Below are 16104 nucleotides of genomic sequence, written 5' to 3'. Positions count from 1 at the left end.
TTATTTTTGACACAATCGGTCACCGTAACCTTTGCCGAGTGTTGGTTGGTGGGTTTTGTTCGCTACTTTTATGCTCCCACCCTCTTGACGATGCTTACCCGTGTGATGATAAGTGGTGCGTTCAGGTCAGTACCACCGGCCAGCCGGATGCCCCACGCGACCTGGGGCGAGGAACGCCTCAGCGTAACCGTAAAGTCGTGCGGTTTTGGACTCATTGCGCTGTAGTTGATCGCTTCACTGGTTCAAACACACACACACAAACACAAACTTTATTGTACGGAAAATAATATGTTTAAATCCTCTCGTTCTTCGATCCTCTTGTTTGACTTTTTGAAACTCCCACCCTGAGTTGTCTGCTCAGCACCAAAATTACACGATCACTGGCACTTTCTGTGTATGTGACAGAGAGAAAGAGTGAGAAGGAAAGGTCGAGAAAATATCCACGTAACTGTAAAAATATCGTGCAGCACCTAGAGACACTTTGCAGGGCACACTTTAGAGGTTCACACTAAAACACAGCGGGAAAAGGATAAGAAGAATTAAATAGATTTTCCAATTAATTCTGTACTGAGATTGGGTTTCGTTTTAATGGGAAAAATCACTTCTTTCTCGATATTTCCCGACAAGCACAGAAAAAATCACACACACACAAAAACACACACACACGTACGCACGCTCGCTAGCTGAAAATTGTTTCCGCGCTGACCGACTTCAGAACCGTGTCGCTTGTCGCTTGTCGTTGTCTGGTTGCACTTTTGCTAGCATCACCCGGGAAGCCCAGCCTGAACGGGGACCTCGTTTTTCTCTAGTCTCGGGCAATGTCGTATGCTCCCTGGGTATGAATGTGTATGTGTGTGTGTGTGCGCGTTTTTTTCTCTCCTATTTCCCTTCGCATCAGGCACTCACCCGACCGGACGAATCCCGTGGACGTGGCCGTGGACGGACCGCGGTGTCGAAAATCAAATATTTATTTTAATCGCCGGACGGTCACTCGCACTGCCCAATCGTATACGTGTGTGCTCCCGCGACGTGATCGTGATCGCGTGTTTGTGCGAGCTTCGGGAGCTGCGGTCACTCTCTGTGGCCGAGACCAGCAACGATCGTGCATCACTCATTTTCAGCTCAGCTGAGTGGACCCGATCGTGCGATCGTGTGGCAGGGTGAGAGTTGTGCAAAGAAAGGGAGGGCAGGTAAGGAAAATCTTCAAGATGTAACGTTCCCTCTTCCACCCGGGGCAAGATGCATTGGTCATCAGACGTGATGTGTGACTGTCTGTGTACGTGTTTTCCTTTGGGAAGTGTTTTCGTTTAAATGTGAATCATTTAATGTGAATCATAGCCGCAATAATGCTCGATCGAATCGTCTCGAGTGGATCACTTCACTCGTCAAATGGCATAATGAAGTTGTTCGCGGTGTATTTAAAGCTTGATTTGTAATGCACTTTTACATTTTATACTTTATGTTTGCCTTTGAACATTGGAATCAAACCTTGAACATGTGTTAGTCATCGGCTCATTATTGGACTCGATGCTGTAAAGGGGATCTATCCTTTAGTCATGCATACATTACTCATAGTTACAGCAAATGCTCTGTATAAACTGTGAATCATTACAAATAATTGTAGCGAGCTTTACAAAATAATGTAAAGTATAAAGGATGTCGCTCTTTTATTGACCCATGCTTCGATGTTGAGTTGGGATAGTACTGGTGCGTTGTTTACGTTCTGCTCACTGTACAGATGAGTCACACACAGTGAAAACTGATGAAGCTGTTAGTATGGGACGAATAGCACAGTACTGAAACGACTGTGTTGCAAAGCAAAGGGAAAATGCTGCTGGCAGTTGTTGAATTGTTTATCAATTTTAAGGTTTCAGCATATTGAAAAGTATAGTTACGCCATTCAAAGGAGATGTTTAACGTATACTAAATGTCATAATTAGTTTAATTCTGTAATTGCAAACATTCCAGTCTATTTGTCCTTCGTACCGTTGCAATTATTCCCACTCCACAGTCACAGCATGCAATCAGCACAAAAAACTGGATCGTAGACACCTGTTGGGTGGCGCTGCAGAAGTGTTCTAAAGTGATAGTTTCTATAAATATATTCCCATCCATAATCGGACCACGAGCAACGTAAACTGCAGTGTCGGCAGCTGAAGACGCATAGGTACAGCACGTTCATATCACGCTCATCGCTCTACGCTTACGCTCTAGGCGTCAGACGGCAATGGCGGGGGGAAACTGTAACCTTCTAGCGGTGTATCGATTGGGACACCCCGGGTACCGTACCTCGGTCCAAATTGATGATTTTGAAATTCATAATCGTTTCCCTCGAGTGGGAATCATAACCGTTATGCTGACCCAGAGAAAGCATGCTTCGTCTCGACGGCTGCTGTGGTGATGGACGGATAGAACGATGGACACATGAGTCGGTTTCGATTGCAGCACGTCGCCGTTGGAAGTGTTTAAGAAATTCCGTCCATTTTTTGTTCGTGCTGATCGTGTGTCATCTGGCAAATCATACACTCTGGTAGTGGGGTTTTGCTGTTTTGAATGCAGACCAAAATAAAGTCTCTACGGTGGTAGGGATTGTGTTTATGGCTTGATCTACATGCTAGCGTCAAGTGTCTGCGCGTATGGAACCGTTCGGTGGCCGTTTAATGGGAATTTTTGCAACGTACGTGGATCATTCCGCGGGGGACATTTCGAGCAGCGTAAATAAAACTTAATCCGGTTGAAACGGAGACAGACATTACTTCGTGCTGGGTGGTGAAGTTGCCCAACAAAAAGATAACGCTCATGAAACAGCGCGTTTTGTAATGGTTTGGATGTATCGAGGAAATGTAATACTTATGACAAATTCTACAAAATTTTACATTTCTTAAGGGAACTCTTTGGAGTTCTTAATAGAAATAATGAAATTAGTGTTATGAAATCACACCAATCAATTAGTCTATTTACATAGCACAGCACCATTTTGCAACCAAATTCATCAAACGCACATAAACGCACGCGCACCCACACACACAAGCGCAGCCAGTCTCATCCAAGCAGCCATCGCCTACCCCTTGTACTAAAAACACATACACACCCATACACACAGAAATGCCATGCACAGGAGGCGAGCGTATCGCCGCGAAAAAGATGGCTTCCGGGGATGAAGCTGCGCATTACGCAACGCGGTGGAAAATGATTTTTCCATACCGTTCGCGCAAAACCGGGCTGTGGGTTTCGCGGACTGAGGGTGAAATCACGACAACCGAAGGGTTGATTGTGGTTCGGGTACCACATCCGTGCATCATTAACATCACCACCACCATCTTGCTTTGCTATTGCGTAGGCACTAATACATTGGAAATTGTTGGGCGATGGCGTTGTATTGCGTGAACGATTGGAATGAGGCAGCTATTTGAGTCCTTTTTAGGTTTACGATTTCACATTAGATATTCAAATGAGTTTAGAATAGTACAATATAGAATAGGAATAGAATTAGCATTCTATTTGAAATCTAAAAGTAGTTTAATGGAGTTAGACATTTTCAAAGTTTATAAAACAATTCTTCATAATTTGACACAATATAATAAATTCTACTTCAAAAATCCAACTTCTTACTGTACAATCGACTTGAGCTCTGTTGAAAGCAACATGTTGGAAGTATATGGCAACCACAAATTGCTCCTTCAACCAGGAAACCCTTCCGGATATCCCTCATAAGTGCATAAGGATGAGATCATCGCTGTGCAAGCACAAGCAGCAGTGAGACTAAACGATCGGTTCCGGCAGCATTCAATTGCTTCAATTATTCCCCATCAATGTAAGGTTCTATCATTTCGGTTAGCCGGTTAACCAGTCTCTCTGTCTGGTTGGATCGAAGGCAGGAACAACGCCGAACAGAAACAGATGATTCCTCTTCTACCGGATATTACTCCCACTGCTCACACTTACGCCTACCAGCCCACCGCCATACGAAAGGTGTCGACAGTGGAATTTATGCTTTTGGCATTGAGACGTTCCAGCCAAACCGTTCCAAAACAACCGCACAGATGTCTAACGCAACCCGTCAGTCTGTCCTGCAACCCGGGCAAAAAGGGTAACGCGTCCGGTTTGGGAATCGTTACGCTGCCTGAGGTGGGTGGGTGGTGACCATTGTGGCGAGTGGCGAGATGTACCCAGCCACACATCTCCAGTCCAACCGCACCGTACGCAGCAGACCGGGATGTCCCGCATGCAGCAGTGCCGGACGCGTCGGATCGATCGCTTTAAAGACCAAACAGACCGAAAGTCGGCAAACAATTTGCAGCAACAGTAGCTTCAAAGCGCTGTCTGTTTGTGCTGACGACTAAATATAGGTCAGTTCAAGTGGTTCAGTTCTGTTGCTCCGCGCAAGGGGAACAGATGATTGCATCTTGTACCACATTAAAGGCCCCACGAGAGGGCAGCTTGTACAGGGCCGAGATTTCTTAACGATCTCGTGGAAACGATTTTGCAACCTCTGCTTGATGTAGTAGAAGTGCAAGTTTAATCCTATTCCCGCGGGATATCGAACTTGGAACCGATCCAAACCCATTCAAACCGACCGACCGACCGAATCGGCGCTGCGATAAATGTGAAACGCAATTTACACTGGTGCACTGATTTGACGGACGAACGTTCCTACCGAACCGAATCAATCGCACACTAATCAGCGCCACACTTGGCATGGAGCCGGTTCAAGCGATCCCTTTTCCAAGGGCATCAGAGAAGCAGAGCAGAATGTATTGCGTAAAGATTGTGGTGGAATGTTTCGTTTTAAAAATCTTTTGCGTCAAAAGTTTTAAACAACCGGTAGTGGGAAAGACGAAGAATGGGCTTTCTCAAGTCTCGGTACAGCAAGACGCTCCGACCAAAAGATTCCGGTTTGAAAGAAAGGAAGAAATTTTAGGAAACAGGTCAATCCCGGTGACCTGTGGGATGCATCGGTTGCGGGACGGGTACCTTGGGCGCCAGTTTTGGGACAGCTCGTCTGAACCGGGTTGCTTTTTGTTTGGGGCATTATGAAGAATACGAAGGATTACCTGTTTTGTTAGGATTTTGGGTGGAAAAGAAAATACTTGTTTCGGTGGGAAATTCGATAAAATGTTGTCAACGAAGGCAATTGGATGTGTTTCCATCTGAATGAAAACCAGTTTGATTGGAGTTTTGTTATGATCCGTTTTGAATCCTTTTTCAAATCAAATAGTAAACTATAGGAAATAGACAATTTTCGGGTCCTCAACCTTAAACGTCATTAAAATGCAATCCTCTGTAAGTCTTATATGAAATGGAAATTCATTTATTCATTTTTTTATTAAAATAGAATAGCTTTGTTAGGAAAAGATTTTTACTTGCACATTTACGGTCATCCACAAACTCACAAAAAACCATTCAATGAGTTTTTGGAAACCCCTTTGGCATCAGTTTTTAGTATATATGAATTTTCTTAAGAGCGTACGCTTTCTTTCTCGATATCTTACACTTTCGCGGGCAACATCAAAAGCGGCACGCGTCTTAAATTATCCTAAAATTAAAAGACCGAAGACAAGAAAAGGGTGCACTTACCCTCAATTATTTATGTTTGTAGGGTCTAGGGACGCGCTGGACCGAGAAGGGCTTGCTGTTTCTTGATACGCTTAACCCTTCGGTACTGTGTTGCTTATTTATGAACCCTTTCAGGAATGAACCTCTATAAATCGGGGTGGAAAAAGAATTGCTTGCAAGTTTGCAGGTAGCAAGAATCATACGAATAGCCGCAAATGAAAAAGAAAATCAGTGCTGCTGTTTATCGTTGCCCTTTGGAAACGCTTGCAACGCTTCAAGGGTTCGCGTGTTTTGTTGCTTGGGTAGCAATGGCGTTGTACGGATTGCATATGTAGCAGGGGCTTAAATATTCAAACTTGTATTGGATGACCGTTGCACGCGAGGAAAACATGTGCTACGGTTTAGCGGCAAATGTGACTTATTTATTACCATAGCAGGTAAGTCAGTCTTACGTATCGGGAGCACGGTCCATTCGGGGCTTGAAACCATGACGGGCATGTTGTTAATCCGTGCGAGTTGACGACTGTACCACGAGTCCGGCTAGCTTAGGTAAAACAGCATATGTTGTACTTAAATAGATTGACAAGAAAAAACAGGCAGTTACTTCAAAGTTCACAATCCTGATAGCACAGCTGCTACCAGGAAATAGTACCAATGGAGAAATGATATCATCACAATAACAGCCAGCATTACGTTTATTTTTACAATCAAACAATGTAGTGCTGCTCCGACCAAACTAGTCACCTACCCAAAATCTCAATCGTAAACCATCTTACAGTGTTGCTTACAATCCGATCAAAACCATGCTGCACGCTGTACAAACATGTCAATCCTTTCCGACAGCAGTTTGAATTGATTTCCCATCAACACCTCATTTGCGGTTAGTCGATGGACAATGTGAACTAGCAATAGTGACGTTTTTGTGAGGAATCTGTTACGTAAACCATTATATAAACCGGCGCTTGACGCAGAATACCCGTCCGTCAGAATCAGCTGACGATGGATTCGTTGGCTCACGAGAAGATGTACACTTTCAACACAAAAACTGTAACTACGCAGGATTAAATGAAAGTTTGGTTTGCTTTAACCGTCTTGACGACGCACAAAACCAGCGAAGGTTTCAATTATTATTCCGCCCCGATGATTTGTCTCCCAGTGTCATTGTATAAAAATAGGCTGACATAGTAATGGTGGCCAACAATAGGAGCCATCTTTTTGTGTTATTGAAGCATAATTCAAGGGTAGCACAATGTTTGCGTGTAGCATTGCGATATGACACACATACTCGCGTGCACGAATTGCGATTTATTTTAAGAATCAGAATTTCGTTTCATCGTACATCCGCGGCCCCAACGTCAACCAACGTTAAGTAGCCAGATGACACACAAAAAAAGTTCACTTTCGTCGAAACACCGTATGGTGAATGACATTGGAAAGTGATGTTTTTCCTCTTTCCGTTTGCATAGCACTGTGCGCCACAGCAAACACCTGTTCCGGACGGCTTTCCCCACAAATGTCCATCTTTACAAAGGTGTGGATACAAATGATGAGCACCGTCTGGCCCGTTGCTCGGTACTCACCTGCTCGCTGAAATGGACCCGCTTCCTTCCGTACGGCAGCTCGAACGTTTTCTGCTTGGGCAGTCTCCAAAATGCCGGTCGCTCAAACTGCTGACGATCGTACTCCATCGTGCGCGCAGGTGATTGAACGCTTCACTACGAGCTGTCTGTCTGTGCTAAGGGGGTCAAAATGTCTTGCAAACTTGACCTTCCCGGAAAAGATGCGTTTGTCTGCTTTCCACGCGGCAGGAAGATTTTCAGATGGACACTGTCGATGCGAACTGCTACTGTTACTGCTTTACACTTGATACACGAAACCTGCTCTACACGGTACACCCTAGCCAATGCTACTACTGAAGTGCGACTGATCTACGACGCTCAGCACCCCGATTAACGACAAACGATTTTCCCGCCCGTTTTTCGTTCGTCTCTTTCACTCACTTTACCACGTCTATTCGGCGAACCACAGTGTACACACAATATAAGCAAACATACGCGATTGTTCTCACCAGGGGACAGGCATACGATCGACACCCACGTTCTTTCGGGACACAACTGAGCAGGGTTCTTTGGTTTCGTGCCTTGGGATCAACCTGGGTGTTCGGGGTGAACGATGGGTTTGCGGGATCGGGAACGAGATCGGAAGGGAATGCAATTTTCTCAATGGAAAGACGGACGGTGTTCGTATGCGCAGGTCTCCCACAGTTGAAGGGACGCATGGGACAGCAGTGGCAGGGCATTGGGCGGCCTAGAGATCACATCCGAGACGTCAGCTTCTTGCGCAAACGGATCATTTGCATCGGAGGGAGAGAAAGAGAGTTTAGCAAAACGAAAGAGAGTAAATTACCATTTTAAAAAGTCTAACCTCTAACATTGCTCACGAATCGTAAACGGACCACAAGCAAGGGTTGGCAGTGCAGGAAAAGTTAAGGGGGAAAAAAAAACGCCAACCACAGCCAGTGTAAATAAATTCCATTTATTTGAACATTCTTGCTCGCGGGAAGCGCTGTGCGGTGAAAATGTACTCCACTTCTACCACTCCAATACACCCGTCGCGTCGAGGGTAGCACGTTTTACGACGACGATGTCGATCGGCGGCTCCGGCTTCATTTTCGGTTCGGTTTCAACGGTGATTGATGAGCTTGTGATACGGTGCCAAACGCAGAGATCGCATGCCATGGCGACACAGCACGTTGGAAGCAACTGTTTATGATAAACTATTTGTACATCTGTCAGGCGGATGTGTTCGCGCTGGTGGGACATTAAACGATTTTGCCAGATCTATTCGGGCGCCTGATGCGTTGAAATCGGACCGGCAGCATTGGATTTTCAAGACTGGTGATTTATTTTCATATCAAGAGCATAATTTAAACGGAGTAATATGACAAGCAATAGAGAGAGAGGAAAGGAGAAATGGCTGACCGTTGGGTGTAAAATATGCCAACGGAAATGCGGCATCATAGTGGTGGCCTTCAGCGATGACCATGAAAGTGGTTTATCGAGCTTCAGGCGAACGTATGATAAATTCTTTTATATTATAAGGAAATTAATAAGAAATTCCTCAAGGTACGAGGTACAAATGAATATGAATCGATGCTTAGATGGTTGGAACATGGACTAGACTGTATTAAACCAAAGCGTCTCAGCTTAGAAGATACTCTGGTGCTCTGCCATAGGTCAACAAAAGAATTTTTTCTTATTATAATTGGTTATAGTATCAACAAATTGATAATTTTGATAGAATTCTAGTTGTATTAAGCGTTTCGCTCGTTTTACTTAAGTCCAAAGGTTGAATTTTGAGAACTACTCAAAAACAAATCGTTTTTAGCAGTCCAGTCTATTGTTAATTTCCTTAATTCCTTGACCTATTTGTTCTCGACGTTGCTGAATAGTTGAATTCTTGCCACTCGGGGACGTTTTGGATGAGAATCGCATCCGTCTAGCCTTGTAGAAGCCGGCACGTCTCCCAAGTCGACCATCTGATCATTCAGTTCATAATGTATCAACGTCTTCTAGGCAAGTACTTATTGTCCGAATTTACTTCTAGGCTGGGGCAAGCCATAAGACTTACGACACATTACAAGGGAATTTTCAACGGTTGCTATTCTTATGGTACACTTTCAGCATTCCTTATGGATGTGATATCGAAAACAAGGTATGAATGTATCACTTAATGTAAAACAAAGCTCAAAGAGTATGCTAATTGCAATAGATCATATTTTTCTTCTATTCGGCGTAACGTCCTACGCAGACATGCCGACCTATACAGACTTTCGAGACTTAATTCATTACCACGTAGCCGGATTAGTTAGTCCTTGCTACGGGGGGACGGTCCATTCTTGGTTTGAATCCATGACGGGCATGGGCATGTTATTGAGTCGTTCGAGTTGACGACTGTATTACGGGACCGCCGCGTATAGATCATTTTAGACATCATGTATTGAAGTTGCCCTGCAACTGATCTTTCTGAATTCGCATTAGGTACAACCCAATGCCTTTAAGTATATCAATTTTTTGGAGATATTCCCCTGGATTGATGACTACAGTACGGACTACAAACGGTTGAAAAACTCTTGGAGTAGAACCTCACCAAAATATTGATCTACGAACCTATGCACACTAGAACTGGTAGAAACGAGGAAGTAATGCTTTATATCTGATATCAGAATAAAGCAGAAAAAATACACATAAATCATTAGTTTTATTGACAGTTTTGTGTATTTTTTTTTAAATATCATGACTTTACGATACAGGGCAAGTGAGAATAGTGTGCCCACAGGCGATAGGGTCGGCCGTGCGAGTGACAGAAGCTCGCACGGACGCCAATTTCTTAGGAGTTGCGCATCTTCACACGCATGGACACCTTCACGTTACTAGCTCTAGTGTAGTCGAGCAAATGGTTTTGAGATGATCACTACCAGGAAGCACGCACGGAAGGATACGATACTTCTACGATACTTCCACATTCAGTCTGTGGTCTAGGTTTGACCGAACGCATGGACAGGGCCAGTCCACGACACTGTCTCTAACACAACATAAATTACGTGGTAGTGATGTTTGAGGAGAAGGAGGAGATCCACCCTGCTGATCCGCCTTACTGGTACTGGGAGTACTCCTGCGGTCTTGGTCGGGGCTGAGCCTGCTGCTGCTGGGGCTGCTGCTGCACACGGTACGCACCGGCCGACTGGGGCTGACTAGCGAAACGGTCGTGCTGGGACTGGGGGGCCGGCGTCGGGATCTTGACCACGATGTCGGTCGGCTGGCGGCTGACCTCGGCCTTAAAGCCTTCCTTCGGGTCGGCGGTGTACGTGACGGTGCGGATGAATCCGTCCGAGTCGACCACGGAGTAGCTGCCCTTGATCACGTTGCCGTCGCGCTGCTCCTTGCGGTTCTGGTAGTTGGTGAACTCATCGTCCTTCACGTCGAAACCGAACTGGTACGAAGGGTTGGCCTGGATTGAATGATAGGAGAAACGAGTACGCAAATTGTGAGACTGGTTGGCACTTCATAAGCACTGAAGCAATGTTACGAAATAAAACGATATGATACATCATCCAGACATGAAAGTCAACTGCTGTTTCCCTTTCACCTTTTAACCCCCCCGAAGTCAAAGAAAGCGTCCAACCAAAATGACTCCAATTAGTGACTCCAACGACAAAAGAGAATGCAATGAATCTGTCTCGGGTCATCCGATGGGGTCCCAAGATACGCCACAGCGGAGAACTGCTGGAGCTCGCGTTTCACGTGTGCTTCGCCGTTATGTCATCTCGATCGGTTCGCCGGGTTCGGAGGGTCGCCGTTCGCACAGTGCTGTCACATTAACGTGCGACCCGTGTCCACCACCGATGCAGTTCGTGCAATGTGTCTTATGCAATCTGGCTATTCGAGCGTCGTCGGTTGCAGCCGCGTTTTTTTTTTTCGGAGATCGCTTCGTACCGAACATGGTACAGATTTGCATGCCCGAGACAGAGTGAAAGTTGATTGATTCATTGCCTACCCGTGTAACCGACGGGGGTATCGTAACAGAAACCTCCTCGTTCTGAACACATTGTTGCTTCGTTTGAACATGAAAGGAACACGAAAAAATGTCCCCAAATGTCGGTGTTATACACACAGCGACTGATCAGTGAGCGCTGTGTCATAAGAAATACATCACACTCGTAATAACCGAACGCCGAAACTGCTTTCCACGCTCCAGGCATATGATTTAAAACTCCCACCGTCTCTCTGGTAAGCGCACACAGAAACCACTCGGCAGCACCGAAACGGCGCTCCACTTTTCCACTTGTGGGGGTTGTACAACAACAGCGCCATTCATTCATCAAAATACGATCACTTTCGCTGCGCCGCAGTAATTGGAGCGGGACAAACCGGGCAAAACCTTTCTGCGTGTTATTCAACAACCGAGGCCCGAGAACCGATGCAGCAGGTCTGAGGTGTGCAGTAGCAGCTCCAAGCATCATCGAAAACCGCTCGGTGCTGCACCCAAACGTGATGATTCAATGGAATGAAAAACACTCCCCGATGCGGTCATCGCTCGAGCGGTGAAAAGTGGCCACCAGCCAAAAATGGGGAAAAATTGCGATCGAGCTAATGATCACCTCCTCCACTTCCACACTAAACAGTAGGTCTCGGTCTAGGCCTCGTGCATCACCAGTAGGCGGAAAAGTGTGGCGTGTGTAGATGAACCGGAAACCTCTTGCCTATTTCGGCGTGTGTGTGCACGCGCGGACGGGTTGTGTTTACATCCCAGCGCTCACATCTGCATAATTGACCGGAACTCGTCAAACTCGTCGAGCGATGTCCATTGACTTTTGTGGAGCTAGAGCCGGTCAGCTGTGAAGTTCAATGTACACACCCAACCAGCTGGTCGCGAAGATGGCCATTCCGAACCATAACCAGTTCCGCGCGCCAGTACAACGACGGGGTAGGGATCTACAACTGGGGAGCTGCGATGAAAACAGGCATGCAATTAGCTTTCGGTGAGGGACACCCAACGATGATCGCTGATCGGGTGAAACACGGAAACGGATTTTCCCGGGCGCAGTCGGTAGGCGCTTAAGTGAGCGCGCTTCAATGTACGATACGCGACTTTCGCTTTCACGAGCTTTTGCTCTGGTGCAATTGAATGTCATGTACGGCGGCGACTTACATCATAGTCCTCCTGTTCTTCTTCCAGCTGCTGCTTTTGACCTCCCTGCACGTACTGGGGTCGGGGCTTGGACACCTTCAGCTGGGGCTGGGGCTGCTGGTACTGCTGCTCCTGAACGTACTGGATCTATCAGTGGGGGAGGGAAAGTAAGCAAGAAAAGGTGCGATGTTGGTAAGGTAATAAAACCATGGTACAACTTCCTGAATCTTTTCAAGTGTGTCTTGCTAATGCTCGGGCTGTTGCATGTGCCTAAGCGGAGGCCTTGCGGCACACCATAAGTACAGGAAATGAAGTCAAAGTGACGACAAAGTACTTTCAATATGAGTTTACGATCGCTTAATGATGTCTTTCGAAAAGGACCACCAGGTGTGTTGGAGATAAAGAAGAAATGGAAGACTTCAATTACCTGCTGAGGCTGGTACTGGGGCTGGTACTGTCTGGCCTGTGGCTGCTGGTACTGGGTACGCTGGATAGAAACGGAGAGCCAAAATCAATATCATCACTCACAAAACACTTCCACCGCCGTTTCTCTATCCTCCATCCCTTACCTGCGGCTGGCCCTGTGGCAGATACTGCGGGATGTGTTGCTGCTCCTGGGCGCCCTGCTCGTGGATTGGCGTAGCATCAGCACGACCCTGGGCCGCATTCTGCGCACCAGCGGCCTGTGCGATCTGCTGATAGTACTGGCGCAGATACGCCGGATCGACCGCTTGCTGCGGGTACGCGGACACAAATCCAACGCAAAGTATCGTCGCTACTACGAAGGCACGCATGATGTGGCACACTGGTAACACTGCACACCGGCTCGATATACACACACAAAAACACGCACGCACAAGCTTGCGTTCTACTGACACAGCAAACAATTCACTTTCACCCGCTAGGTGAACTACTACTGCCACTCTGGGAGCACTTGGGTATGGGTATCGGACCTATCGATGCGACGATCACGATCTACAATGAGCTACAGTTGTGCCGCACGATACGGTTTATATATGAAGGTGCCGCTTGGGCCCACCGCCGTACCAATGCGGGTGGGGGGCGATCAGCTTGGGCCCGATGCAGTCCGACGATGGCCCGACGGGCTTTCGGTGATGGTGGAGGTGGCTGCAGCCCATTTTTTGTTGTTGTGCCGTTTGCAGACAGGGGAGCCTCTCGGAGAGTCCATTGCACTGAAAGAGGGAACCACCCTTCACACGGTGCTAAGGGGGAAATGGTGATCGAGAGTTGGATCCCAGCTGCAGTTTGAGCTGCTGACCAAAGGCGCATTGTCATGGTCAGTGAAGTAGCTCCGAGCAGCATGATGATTAACGCTTCAAGTGTAGTTTTTATTACTAAATTACATTACACACCTTTAGGGTCGTGAAGCAGTGGTTCTGACTTCTTGCAGATAGCAATCTTTCCAGCAGTAACCTCCAAAATGGGACACACAGTCGCTCGCACGCACGTACTAGCCGCTTTCCAGCATCCAGCGGGTGTGGCCGGGGCTGTAGTAGCCTTTTTATCAATTAGTCACAGTGCAGGCTAGCCAGACTTCTTAGAATGGGAACTCCCAAACACCGACTGGTGAAGGTCGCAGCGCTCGAAACTTCAACCCATCCATCCAGCACATTCTAGGGCTCGTCCGTCCTTTGTGTGTGTGTGTGTGCTCTATGCCTGCCCGTCACTTTACCAAAGACCAGGGGGTCTCCATTAAAGAAGCCAGACGCCGCTGGGCGTCGATTGGTTTACTTTCGGAACAGGTCTCGCGGATCTCTATCAAGTCGACATTCGCGGGCGCGTGTACGTTCTACCGTGTTGGCTCCTTGTGAACGGCGTGATAGGCGTTTGGCGTTAGCAGCAGCCCCCGTTGCGTTGGGTGTGTGACATTTATTGCGAGGCAGGAGGACGAGGAAAAAAAGCGCAAAAAAAATAATAAAAACGATGCATTGGAACGCACGTTCAGCTCTAACAGCTGGGCCTACAGTGTTAGAGGCAGCTTCGAGAGAAAGGTTGCTGATACGGGAGTGCGAATGGTGCGAACCCGATCTACTTACGTTGCGGTGCGTGCGTACCGAAATTGTTCCCTAGAACTGGTTTAAACGTTACATAAAGATGGAAACTGTTTGGCCGGGAGTTAGTTTGCAAGTTGTGAGGGTGGGAGTTGGTTGAAGTATAAATAGGTGACAACACTGTCACGTGCTGTTTAATCATGTGTTTGCAAATCAGTCGCAATTTGTTTGAGGCTATTACCAAGACATGATGGATAAATCATGATCAGTATGTCTATAAGAGTAATGGATCATAAGCGTCTTGGGTCCAGACATTAGTTTTAGGTTTTATAACTTATTTATAATAACCGAAATGCAACTGCTTCAGTGAAAAAGGCAACGATTTGTTACAAAGCTATCAAAAACATAAAATCATTTACCTATAGTAGCTGTGACTCGGATTATGTTGAGAAAATGAACTCCAAGGTGAACTATTTTATTCAAAAAGCCACCAACGACAATTTTATTCGCTTTTATGAATGTAATACACCTTATAGAAAGAAATGACCAAATATTAAATATTACCAAAAGTAGATTTTGCACTTTTGAAAGGAAGATAGTTGAATTTCAATATAAGAAGAGGGAAATCAAATTATGTTGAGAAAGATGCAAGGTCAACTTACATCCAAAAGTAGTAAATTAAATTCAGAACATAGAAATGTCAAACGTGAAATGAAGTTAAAAGAAAACCAAAAGTAATAAAATGAGTAAAAAACGACAAAGGCACAGGAATAAAGTATCAAGTTAATATGATTGCGTAAGATGATCAATCCTATAATTAGCGAAACAAACCCTTTCATTTTTAATCGCCCCTTTATGCTCATACCTACTTCACCTTCAATATATTTGCCTAGCTTTTGCGTTTGCCATTAGAAGTAATCCAGATAAACGATAGCATTTTGGTAAATCAGTTTATTGCTTCTTTGCTTGACACATTTTACGACCCCATTTTGCTCACCCCGAGTAGCGCGCCTTCGCCAGCGAACGTGTTACGAACTCCCACACCGATCCGGCGCAAAGGGGGTTCAAGCCTCCAACTGGAGCAACCCGCTACGTAATCATCTCCCCCTCCCCTCCCGATGGTGTGTAGTCGCCGTCGCAGCATTGACTGAACTTTCGATTCAAGGACACCCTAACAGTTAACGCAGGGACCAGTTAACGGTCACATTTCTTTACCCCTTCTTTGCTACCCCAATCCGATCCGATCCGAGGTGATCATTATTTTCTGTTTCCCTTTGCAGCTTCCCTTCTGCTAACCAAAGGGTGGGGGGAGACAGGGAGCTTTCAAGATCTTGCGCCGTTTACATAAGTACCGGCTCGTACCCGGGACGCAAGGATCGTTCGTGAAGCGCTAAGAAAACAATCTTAACGCGGTTCGCAATCTTGCCGATCGTACCCTGTAGGCTGTCTGCTTTTTAGAGGGGGATTATTTGTAGGGTTTGGCGAGATCTGGCGCAGCAGCGTTTGCAACAAATTTCGTGCAAATGTCAGCAGCAGCAGCAGTACTCAACGCAACGGATACTTTGATCGCCGAAGATCGCACCCGCACCGAGATGATCGGGTTAAGATTGACCGGGCACCATCGCAGTTGCACCATCGCACCTACTCTACCCCCGCTCTGTAGCGGCCTGATGGATGGATTTCGCTGCTTTGACCGTTCGTCGTCTGAGATCGGGCCCGTGAAACACTTCTCAAGACATTATCATCTCGGTACCACCCGCCCGCCTGTTGGCAGTGCGCACGGTTTACCAGGCTCGTTTACCGCGGCGCACTCCTTCACCGGCTGGGCTTGTTTTGGGCAAGCGCT

The 16104-nt window shown here is 46.5% G+C and overlaps 2 protein-coding genes across 10 annotated transcripts in view; both read right to left on the bottom strand.

The window, feature by feature from the left end:
• Positions 1-7675, bottom strand: part of LOC121591699 (PDZ and LIM domain protein 3) — a 32365-nt gene extending 24690 nt beyond the window's left edge. For 2 of the 9 annotated variants that reach the window (XM_041912515.1, XM_041912517.1), the window contains exons 1-2: positions 671-773; positions 99-508 (exon numbers count right to left, since the gene is read on the bottom strand). In XM_041912515.1, coding sequence (XP_041768449.1) covers positions 99-215 — 117 coding nt within the window. In that variant the 5' untranslated portion in view covers positions 216-508; positions 671-773. Of the gene's footprint in view, positions 1-98; positions 509-670; positions 785-7136 lie in introns of those variants that run through there. The other 7 variants (XM_041912510.1, XM_041912509.1, XM_041912516.1 and 4 more) reach the window with 7 other exon arrangements.
• Positions 7676-9797: 2122 nt separating this feature from the next.
• LOC121594306 (activating signal cointegrator 1 complex subunit 2 homolog) lies at positions 9798-13256 on the bottom strand. Its single transcript, XM_041917409.1, has 4 exons — positions 12816-13256; positions 12674-12733; positions 12268-12393; positions 9798-10566 (listed from the first exon to the last, which is right to left on the bottom strand). The coding sequence occupies exons 1-4, from the start codon at positions 13038-13040 to the stop codon at positions 10210-10212; spliced, it is 768 nt and encodes a 255-aa protein (XP_041773343.1). The 5' UTR covers positions 13041-13256; the 3' UTR covers positions 9798-10209.
• Between the last annotated feature and the right edge of the window lie 2848 nt (positions 13257-16104).

This window comes from Anopheles merus, chromosome 2L (assembly GCF_017562075.2).
Source record: "Anopheles merus strain MAF chromosome 2L, AmerM5.1, whole genome shotgun sequence".
Classification (NCBI taxonomy): domain Eukaryota; kingdom Metazoa; phylum Arthropoda; class Insecta; order Diptera; family Culicidae; genus Anopheles; species Anopheles merus.
Note: the sequence above shows the minus strand (reverse complement) of the source record. Positions and strands in the feature narration are given on the sequence as shown.